Source organism: Lepisosteus platostomus, chromosome 1, assembly GCF_059453375.1.
Source record: "Lepisosteus platostomus isolate fLepPlt1 chromosome 1, fLepPlt1.hap1, whole genome shotgun sequence".
Classification (NCBI taxonomy): Eukaryota; Metazoa; Chordata; class Actinopteri; order Semionotiformes; family Lepisosteidae; genus Lepisosteus; species Lepisosteus platostomus.
Genome location: NC_142611.1, coordinates 41,560,987 through 41,572,726, shown reverse-complemented (window position 1 = coordinate 41,572,726; position 11,740 = coordinate 41,560,987). Strand labels below are relative to the sequence as shown.

Genomic DNA, 11,740 nt, shown 5'->3' with positions numbered 1-11,740 from the left:
ACCCCAGAAGGGGGCCAGTTACAGGAGCAATCTCGGGGTGCGACTCCAGGTAAGAACAGTCCCGCAGTGACACTGACGGTTATTAGTCTGTCGGTGAGACATTGAGTTAACACATGTATTAAGAGCAAAGGAAGGCTCTCGGAAAGTAAAAGCTATGTTAGCTGGTGCTGTGTCAGCCTGCCAGCAAGGTAATGAAGATGGTGCAGCAGGTCCATCCAAACGGGACTAACTGAGTCCAGGAAAATTCCACTGCTACTACTCGTTAGGGATGAGTAGGTTAAAGGAGTGTAAGTGGTGGACCAGTTCAGGTAAGAAAACAAAACTGGTGTGGTCATCTCCTAATTCAGGTGATACAGGGGGTAGGTGTGTGCAGATTGCCTATGCTTGGCTACCAAATAAAACAGGATGTTTGAGAGGGGGTAACAGTTCCTTTTCAGAGTCTCACTCATTACATTTATATTTCTGGCTGATACTAGAAATAACAATACAGTCAAATACAGTGTCACAAAGCACCTACAAACAAGTAGTTGCATCTTCAGGGTTCTTCTGTTTTCTTTTAGACCTTTATATTCGAAAGAAGGGAAGTGTCTTAAAAGGACAGCCATGAACACATTTATTTCAAGATCTGTAAAATAAATCTTCTGATGACCTTGGCTGTGAGACAAGTTAGTTATGAAAGATGCTCCCTTTTAGAGAAGCTGGACTCTTCTTCTTGAGAAACAATAAATTAGCCTTTGCAAATGCCACAGCCAGGATTATAATTATTTTAAAAAATCTTTGTATTATTCTGAAAACGAGAAAAAAACTTTAACAATATGAGAAATCATGTATTAATTATAATTAGGAGACGTTGCTTCCTGTCTTTCAGGTTATTTTTTGCTTGTTTGCTGGTTAAAACTGGTATAATCTTTAAAAAAAATAAGTTTTACTTAAAGACTTGAAGTTCTTAATTACTGACCATATAGGGACATTAAATTAGACAAAAATATTATTAGCAATCTTTGGAAGACATTAGTCTGGAAATTAAGGCAGTCATGATTTTAAAACCTAACCCCATTATTACATTTTTTTTGTTTTACCAATCATTGATCAATGTTTTTTTATAATGGCATGAGTCTGTCAAGAATCACATTAAAACGTGATCAATTATTGATCACATAGTGTAATATAATTTATATACTGGAATATAAATTTTACAAATATAAATTATATACTGAGTATCAATTGAAATATCACTCAATGTATGTTTTTGGTTAAATAAAGAATACAGGTTCTGGAGATATATTCAGAGTTTTTCTCATCATTTTGACTAACAGATCATTCATAGCTGGGGTACGCTCAGGTGTAAACACTGAGTCAGTTGAGAGTTGACTGGGCATAGATGATGAAGTGATTTAACCTGTTGTTATTCCAAGTCTGATGAAAGTCAAAATAGGAAAATAAACCAATATTTCCTTTTTATCAAGAAAACCATACAATCTTGCCCTCGGTATGTTAGAGGCTGGACTGCTTCAACGCACTGTCATTTACCATCTGGAAAAGTTTTAACCTGATAAGCCCATACAGTGAAACTTTGTACTTTCAGTACAGTGTACTTCCAATTATAGGCCACAATCTGGGAAGCCACAAGCTGGACACTGTGCCAGGCTGGATGCGGTTGTCCAAGTGTGATAGTTTTACCAGCACTGTTTGTTCTCCACAAATTCCAGGCTGCCTGATTGCAGACTCTTCATTTATCAAGTCCTTGAACCTACCTGCTGCTCTTCCTGTGGGCTTATCCTGACGCAAGAGAGAGAGGAGTTTATTTGCCGTACGTACATTATGGCAAATTGGGATTCTTGAACTCCCCGTTCTCTCACGACAAGCAAATACAACAGACAACACCATACAATGTGCAAAGTAAATTACAAAACAATAAATAATAAGGACATCATGCACAACATAGCACAACTTACAATGGGTATTACACAACAATAAACATACCGGTCAATAGATAAGTGGTAGGATGAGATGTAACACGAAAATAACATACAGTAAATGAGAGAGCTACATGTACATGGAATGGCATCATCATGAAAAAGGATGAGAAGTACTACAGATGTCCTCATGCTGCTTGTGTAACAGTGGCTTTCTTGAGAGATAATAACATGACAGTCACAATGTTGCCCTGTTCACCACATATGAGCCCCATTGAACATTTTTTGTTTTAGCTAGGATGACGTGTGACATCTAGGCTTCATTTGCACGTGCTTGTCAAGGATTTAAAAGAGTATAGGGACAGAATCACACAAGACATCTACAACACTGTGCCAACCATACAGTATGTCATACAGTAGATGTATTGTACAACTTGTTTTGCTTCCAGTAGTGCCCAAACACACAACTAGCCTGTGATTTTTTCACTGTAGACCCCAAATTGATGAAAAATGTTACTCAAAAAGATGAATTTGCCTTTGTGATCTCTGTTCAATTTAAGATCAGTGTGCCTACTACAAAAAATATAGCCAGGTGCCTCATAACTTGCAGTGCAGTTATAAGTGATGTTTATTTTGATGCTCAATATGTGCTGCTTTCCTGCTTTTATACATTTGTTTTAAAGCTCTCAGTCTCAGGCATATATTCTTTACTACTGTATAAATCCCCAAATGCTCTGCTTTTATAAAACATTAGAATGATTGATCAAATATTTACAGAAGTGTTTTCTATTATTTTCCCTGTCAATATGGAAAACTTCAGTCTCTCTGGACAAAAAGATTAATCGTCAGTGTTGTCATGTTATTTTCGTGTTGTGAGGCCCAGCACAGTACAGACTGATTGAATGTCTCTCTGTTGCACACTTCTAGATCATTGGCATCTGACAGACCCCAGACTGTTGTTCAAGGACACCCGAATCAACTCAACCCCACCCAAAGCCAGGGGTATTTGGCCCAGTGTGCTACTACTTAGGATATCCCCATCACTGTCTGTTAATGACTAAGCCTAGGACTGAACCTTTAATGTTTGGGCTGTAGGATTTAACCTGTGTTCTGAATGATTCTCTGTTCTGGTTGGGCCTTGTTGGAGCATCTTTGTTTTCAGGTCATGGTCTATTTACAAATAAATAGATCCATTTGGTGTAACATCATGTTGCATCACATTTGGGCCTTGATGTTCTGACCTGTCGTTTTTTTGTTCAGCGGAGACTTGCAGGTGGTGGGCAGCGCTCACTGTGCCTACAGCACAGCTCAGAAAGCTATTGGGAAGGACAACTTCACTCTCATTCCTGAGGGGACTAATGGAGTTGAGGAGAGGATGGCAGTCGTCTGGGACAAGGCCGTAGTGAGTCTACATTTACTACCTCTGATTCAAAGTCACAAAAAGAGTAGCTTATGGTTCTTTCTGTTCCCCCTCTATAAATACCTTTATACCTATGAACATTACCATAAACCTACTGTAGTTATTCCATTATAGTATGGAACTTTGTATTTTTGAAGTTTGAGGCTTCTAGATTTTGCATGATTGTTGAAGCTTGAATTGGACAACAATGTCATGGGATCTTGAACACCTGGAAATAGTGAGGACTTCACTTTCACATTCCTTCCAATAGATAACACTTTTTTACAATGCAGTGGCAGCTGTCACCATAGTGGAAGATTGACTTTTGTGGCTCTAGATTGGACAGTGCCATCTACTGGTCCTCTATTGGAACTTCCAGCTGCACAGGATTGTCTAGATCACTACTGCACTGGCAGTCCAGTCTGCTTCATTGCTGAATTTGGATAAATCCCTCCCATTAACTGCTTTATTAATCCTGCTGAATATCAGTTAAGGAGCTGGTTACTGCAAAAATCTGGACTGGACTGGATTGGAAGGGCAGTCTCATCCAGGCAGGTTCAGAGGATGTACTGTACTTTTCAAGTACAAAGTTTTATTACTGATTTACGACAGTAAAACCTGTATTTTACTAAAGTCCCACATTATGAAAAGCATGCAAATTTCCATCCTTGTGAAAAAAGGAAAAATATGTTCTGTTTTCTGCCAGGCAGTTGGTAAGATGGATGAGAACCAGTTTGTGGCTGTCACAAGCACCAACGCTGCAAAAATCTTCAATCTGTATCCCAGAAAAGGACGGATAGCCGTGGGCTCAGATGCTGACATTGTCATCTGGGATCCTGACAGGATAAGGACTATTACTGCCAAAATGCAAATATCAGTAAGAACAAGCATACAGTATCTGATGTATTAACTCCTAACTCCTAAGCAACAGTGTATTACAAATCTGTAACATACTGTAGAGCTTTGCTCAAATTTTTTAAATAGGTTATGCTAAATTTTGTATCAAGCACTGAAAGCATAGAAATTGCAGACCTTGTTTGTTTTTTTTTTAAATAATACTTTCACTTGATTGTTTTAAGGCTCTGGAGTACAACATCTTTGAAGGAATGGAGTGTCATGGGTCTCCCTTGGTGGTCATCAGCCAAGGCAAAATAGTGTTTGAAGATGGGAATCTGCATGTCCATCAGGGAATGGGCCGTTACATTCCCCGGAAGCCTTTCCCTGAGTACGTGTACCAACGCATCAAGACGAGGAACAAGGTAATGCCTCAGCTCTTCAGGCCTGAGGCCTGTCTGTGGTTTTATCCAAACACCCCTTTACAACAGGCATCGCTCCTGCTTTTTGTGATTTGCGTGAACCTCCCTCTGCACCAGATGTCAAATATAGAGTAGTGTGAAGTACAAAGGTCTGGAAGTGCAAAATGCGAAACAAAAAAAAAGAAAAATGCACATTTAAACTTAAAGGAAGCCCTTCCAAAAAAACACGAGCAAGAAATAAATGTCTGAAAAGGGACAGGAAAACATTTCTAAACATTTCGGGTATATGCTGTAACACCAAACGTCTTGGTTCACAACAGAAATAAACTCTCATGAAGGAAATGATTTCTCACTCCACAAAAATATTCCTAAATTAAAGAATTTAATTTAATTAACAGATTATATTTACTTCTTTTGCCGCATTTGATGTGGTAAAACGCCATTATTTTGTGCCATTTGTGGCAAATCTATTGGTGTCAGTTGCAGTGAACATTTAAAGTTTGTGTACCTCAGGAATTTAGTGACAGACAGACCTACCAAATAAAACCTAGGCCTTGAGGTTGTGGTTGTTAGCACCAACGTCCCACACACTCAGAATCCTGGGTTTGATTTCATCCACTTTTGGTAGGTGGTGGTTGATAGTTTAGAGTGGCTTTTTCTAAACTGCCTCCTTATCCTTGGCCATGTGATGCACTGGTGTCCCGTCCAGGTATGTTATCAGTTCACAGGACAGGTTTTGGCTTCCTGACCCTCACCAGTATTTAGTGTATTGCGTTAATGGTTAGATGAGGTTTCATTTTGCTAAGGGTATAGAAAAGCTATTGGAAGTTGAAACTGAAGTGAATATGAAACTTGACTTCTTGTCACATTCTGTGAAGGCAAAGTATAAAAATCAGTAAACGTACTGTAAAACTTAAAGGCTAAAATTTAAATCTGTAACATACAGTAGGCTGAAAGTGGTGTGAAAGAAGTCTGCTGCAACTCAAGGTCTACAGCTATGAAACAGCTGGGGTATACATTATATACAGTGGAATAAGAAAACGTGATGTCAAGTTTGTTTTCTGCATGTACAAGAATCTCCCCCAAGAAGATGGGAAAACAGTGCAGGCCAGTTCATCAGGCTGTTCTTCACAGGTGCTGAGTGGGACAGAGATGAAAAAGCATTTCCCATCTGCAAGTGATATGTACTGTAAATGTTCACAATGTTAACTGTATTAAGATTGTATATTTACATATTGCAATTGTTAATTTCTTATACATCAAGAGCTCAAGAGTAGCTTCTAAAAATATACACACTCCTCCCTCACTTTACAAGCACCCAGTTTCCAAATTTCACAATAATGAAATGCATTTTCATACCCATTTTTTCTGTTACCAAGAGGGTTTTGTTACAGTGAAGGTTCATCCTTTTTTTAGCTGAACGGGACCTCCCACAACACAGGTCCTCAGTGCTTCTGCGTTCTTAGAATTGTTAAACATTTTTTGTCTTTTTATATTATATACTGTTCTTAGGTAAATAGGGTAATTACATTAGCAGGAAAAAGTGTTTTTACTATGATGCTCTAGGGATTTGTTAGGGTAAAAACCACCCCTGCTTGTGTATTACTTGCTGGGTGATTTTTGTAACCTCAGTCACACAATTTCCTTCCCAATGTATGAATTTTAAAGGAGCAACTTGTTCTTCATTGGTATATTACAGGCATGTGAAAAGATTAAAATGAGAACCATTTAGGCTATTTACAAGGCTCACAAGACCTAATGCATCCTGCAGTATACTGTATTTCACAAGGTAATTAAGTTTATATATTGAACCATAGCATAAATCACGGAGCATACATTATCAGACAATAGCAGTTAAACATATTTGTACATATCAAATTGAGAACAGCAGGAACAATGAGACAAGCTGTTGAAAATGGAAGAGGATATTACCCAATTATTTATTGCAAGTTTTCTTTTAGGACTGAAAATGATTAAAATGTTTAGTGTTCAATGCTTGTTTTACTGTTTTACTATTCAAACTGTAAAAAATAACGTTTATACATTTTTAGTAACTGATTTAGAAAAAAAACAAAGAAGTTGACTTTTTACCGTTCTTTTAACTTCCCTACTTGGTTTTGTTTTTTGATGATACAGTAGTCCATTTCATAATTAATTACTTATAGTATATAATGCTTTTCTGGACACTCCATTTAAAGTGCTTTACAGGTAATGGGGACTCCCCTCCACCACCACCACCAATGTGCAGCACTCATCTGCAGCCATAGTGTGCCTATACACTCACCACACATCAGCTATCAGTGGGGAGGGGAACAGAGTGATGAAGCCAATTTATAGATGAGGATTATTAGGAGGCCATGATTGGTAATGGCCAATGGGAAATTTGACCAGGACGCAGGGGTTACACCCCTACTCTTTTCAAGAAATGCCCTGGGATTTTTAATGACCACAGAGAGTCAGTTTTACTTTTCATCCACAGGACAGCACCTTTTTACAGTATAGTGTCTCCGTCACTATACTGGAGCATTACTACCCACACAGACTGCAGGGTGAGTGCCCCCTGCTGCCCCCACTAACACCTCTTCCAGCAGCAACTTTAGTTTTTCCCAGGAGGTCTCCCATCCAGGTACTGACCAGGCTCACAGCCGCTGAGCTTCAGGGGGCTGCCAGCTGTGAGTTGCAGGGTGATATGGCTGCTTGCTACAATGAATTTTTGTAGTCTCCTACTGTATATCAGGATCATCTTGGGGCAACAGTAATCTGCCGCTAGACCATTAAAGCTGTTTCATTTCTCTTGTATGTTCAGGTATAGCGCCCAGGGACTATCTGGTAGGTTTTAGCGTTCAACTAGGACTAAAAATCAAACAAGTTGTAACCTGTGTTACTAATTTGAACTTGTATTTTGTTGGTTGTGACCTGCCCACGGACTACTGAAGTAAATTAGCTTTTTTTTTACTCTGGTACAGCTTATGATCTGTGTGCTGTCCTTGTTTACTAAACTAAACTACAACGTCATTTGTGGCTTTCCACCATCTTTTGTGCACTGCCATTTGTTGCAAGTTGCAACTCTGCAGTGTAGTTTCTGTGAAGTTTAATATTTGAATGACTCAGAAGTGAAATACTTATACAATATTTCTCAACAAAATGAAACATGAGACAGTTAAAATGTAAAAACCCGATCCTATCATATCAAATCACTTGCACAGAAGAATTCTTGATCATAAACATTAAGGCCCCCTTCAACTTACAGAAATGTTATTTTTCACATTGGAACTTCTATTGTGAGTGCATTTCTGTTTTGGACTTTTTAGGGCCCTGATTTTGATTTGTATTTCCGTGTTTTATGTATTTTGCTTTGAAATATTTTTCCTAAAAGGTGTTTTATGCTCCTTATTTTTCATGCCCTGAAAATATTTTGATTAAATATTCAATACAAATACTTCAAAAAAATACTCCAGTAGATGGCAGTGCTGCATCATTTATGAGCATCATGCATACAGTGCACTGTTTCTGCTAATATTGTAACAGCAGCTTAAACACCCAAAGGATGAAGATGTAAAACATCTGACGCTAAACCATTTAATCCTTATGTCGTAATTATGTACTTCAGAAATTATAGTTCTCAGTTGTTTGCAGAACTAACATTCTCTATGATCCAAGTGACGTTTTACAAATAAACTCTTACTTGCATGCCTCTGGGTGGTGTGAAGAAACCAGAGTCTAGTGCCTCACGAACACATGGAGACTTGCCAAGAGCCCCAGCTTTCAGACAGTTGTGCTAACTATCTTGCCAGTGCGCCACCTCCTAAATAGGAAAGAATACAGACAAACAAGTTCTGGCTCAGTTTCATGTTTACTGTGTGTTAATAATTACACATAAATGTATTACTGCCATTGTATCAACTCTTCCTCTAAGCCATGTGGAATGATCTATGTTTGTTTCATAGTACAGGAGGTCAGGAAACATTCATGAGAGGTACAACATGGTTATTAATCTAACGCATAATTCTACAGTATATTCTTGGCATGCTGTTGTCTTAAAGTAGTGTTGTTGTATTTCAAGGTAATGGGAATGCGTGGAGTTTCTAGGGGCATGTATGATGGGCCTGTGTATGAAATCCCTGCAACTCCAAAGTACACCACACCTGCACCATCAGCAAAATCATCTCCTGCCAAGAACCAGGCTCCTCCAATCAGGAACCTTCACCAATCTAACTTCAGCCTATCAGGTAGGGCGATGTTGTCTTGCTCTCCGATTTAGTGTGGCCACCCAGGACACACTGGAGTACAGTCATGAGAACAATCTCACTTGCCTGTAGTCTACAGTACGTGCTGTACTTCTACCCCTTTATGGTGTGTGTTTATGTTTTTAATGTCTGTTTGTTGGTGTCCTTCAAATTAGATGCTGAGAAAATGAACAAGATAAAGAGCCTTGTTAATTATAAATAGATTTTAACTCAAGTAACTCCTTTGGAGAAAGCAGTTTTTTACCTACGGAGTTAGATTCCTCACAGCTCAGAAAGAAAACATGCTCATTGTCTCTTCAAAATGAAGATAACGGGATCTCAGACCTAATACAGTTTTCAGTGAATAGTGAATCTGCTGCAATTATAAAACAGAAAATGAAATGTGAAACGTTCGTTAACTTTTTCTTGCATTCTTACTGCTTTACCTTCTTCTGTCCATCAGAGGAAAAATGTAAACAAAAATGAAACCACATTTACAAAATATTCATACAAAAGCACAGCATAATATACCTGGAGTTTCAAGACAGCAACAGACTAATTCTAAACGATTTCCTTAACTCATAATAGGAGAAGGTTAAACAATCTCTCAGCTATTTTTTGTTACATACTGTAGATTATTTTGTTGACAAATACCACCTCATACCACTTTACAGACAAGCGCAAAGCATGTTAAAACCACAATAAGGCCTCAATAAATGTACAGTCAAAAATATAAGAAGTCAAGTTTTAACTTTACACATTAACTTTTGTGCTTACTAATGGAAGATATTCTGTATTTCATTTCAGACAATGTTTGCTATTGTGGAACATGCTAATTCTATACAGGACAATATTATAATGTGTTTCTTTGTATAAGGCGATTGTAATGTGATAATAATGATTTGGCTAAGTACAAATGTATAACAAAATTGTAGCAGAAGTGCTGTTTTCCAGTAGCAGCATATTATGGGTCTGCATTATACTCAGTTGGTATTATATATATATATTATGTGAATAATGTTGTATTTAGAATAGCACTCTCACATGCATCATCTTATATATTTCCAGGGGCAGCTTCTCGACAACAGTTGGAAGGGTACACAAATACAAGCAAACATTACAAGCACACACCAGCCATAGGTTTGTGAGGTTAACACCTATTGCATTGTCTCATGATAATTTTTGTAGACTATTGTAGACTATTATGTTCCTCATATTAGACAACAAACAGGAGTAATCTATAAGAAACTGTTCCTTGACATTCATTCAGAAATCTGGGTAAGTCATCATAAATTGGATCCCAACATTTTACGGAATAACTAGTTTGAAAATTGGTGCATGAACCTTTCAACACAGTTTTGTTTCTACAAAATATAATTTCCCTCTGTTATGCTTTGTTAATTCTGTGTTTTATGTTTGTGGCACATCCCATGACCTATGTTTATAAATACTCAATACCTTTTTTTTTTAACTTCTACAATAAATGCATTTATATACATAGCTCATAAGGAAATATCTTAAGTTTGATAGAAATCAGTTTGTTCACCACTTTGATTTTTAGGGGTGACCAAACCATAAATACACTACAGGGTTAAGTGTTTAGTGAAAGAAATTCAACAGAAACGTACTACTTGTGCATAACATTACTTTATTTTTCATTCTTTTCCAATAGTACCTTGTTTTAACTGTACAATCTAAGTAAAAATGGGTTTGTGGTGATACAAAAGCATAAATCTGGCCAATAAACTCATTAAAGGCCCTGACCTTCAGAAATATTTTAAGAGGGATAATTAAACACTACTGTGCAAAATCTTATCGAGAAACTTACCAATTGCTGTAGCTCTAATATACAGTATACTGTAGCAAGTACAGTAGGTAGATTAGGACTCTACTGTGAAATACTCAATCATGAAATATTTCACATCAGTGTGCAGCCTATTAAAATAAATTCTAAGGTACTGAATTAATCAGCATCACCTGAATTTGTCCTAAATTCTCGCTATGCCTCATTCTCCAGGTGCACAGATCGATGACAACATTCCTCGACGCTCCGGTCACCGCATTGTAGCGCCCCCAGGTGGCCGTTCGAACATCACCAGCCTGGGCTGAAGTCTTGGACTTGAGGATTGTGACATTACAATGGATCAGTGAGGGAGACTGTTCAGTTCCTTTGTATATCAGTGTTTTTGAGTCCTCAGATTCTCTGGTATTGATGAGAAGATGAAGTGTCTGTTTGTTTAATAGGATGAGGTGACCTTAGTGTGATGTTATTGCTCGAACATGACTGCCTCGCCATTGTAACTCATGCCATAGTCAACTCAAGCATGGTGCTTCCATTACCCTTTTAGTAGACAAAAAGTAAATCAGTATTGTTTTGTAACGAGATTGGTACTTTGCACTTTTTTCAATGTGTTGGGTAGTTAGTTGCATGTAGCTATACATTTTGATGTAAAGAGTTTTTGCCAAGGTATAACCTAGATACACAGCTCTTGCAGTGTAATCAAGAGCAGACCAAGTTCTAGGTTGATGGAATGAATCACAATGGATTTTTTCTTTTTTTAGAGAATGGTAGTATCTGTTGGCAGCTAAGATTAACAGGGAATTTTCACAGTGTTACCTAAGTAGGAACGATGCAATTTTAAGCTATGACAGGCATATGCAAATAGTTTAGCATTATCTTCATTTATGTGAACTGCAGCACTGTCTTTACAATAAGGATGAATGGTACTTACTCACAGAAAATAAGCACACACCACATGCTACAGTAATAAAGAGGCACAGCAGTACAAGAGGCTCTGCTCCTCTTGAAGTGGAACTCAGAACACACTTTTCCCTACCTACCTTTTTTACCACTTTTCTTTGTCTACACGTTTACTTCTTTGATTACTGTTGTCTGGTGATTTAATGATTAATCCATTCTTGTGAAATAAAACATGAAAAAGA

The 11,740-nt window shown here is 37.8% G+C and overlaps 1 protein-coding gene across 3 annotated transcripts in view; it reads left to right on the top strand.

Annotated features, from left to right (window-relative positions):
* The window catches only part of LOC148677955 (dihydropyrimidinase-related protein 1), a 60,381-nt gene extending 48,641 nt beyond the window's left edge, over nt 1–11,740 (top strand). For 2 of the 3 annotated variants that reach the window (XM_088628826.1, XM_088628836.1), the window contains exons 10-15: nt 3,177–3,318; nt 4,022–4,192; nt 4,395–4,574; nt 8,635–8,800; nt 9,866–9,937; nt 10,815–11,740. In XM_088628826.1, coding sequence (XP_088484952.1) covers nt 3,177–3,318; nt 4,022–4,192; nt 4,395–4,574; nt 8,635–8,800; nt 9,866–9,937; nt 10,815–10,906 — 823 coding nt within the window. In that variant the 3' untranslated portion in view covers nt 10,907–11,740. The remainder of the gene's footprint in view (nt 1–3,176; nt 3,319–4,021; nt 4,193–4,394; nt 4,575–8,634; nt 8,801–9,865; nt 9,938–10,814) is intronic. The other variant, XM_088628827.1, reaches the window with a different exon arrangement.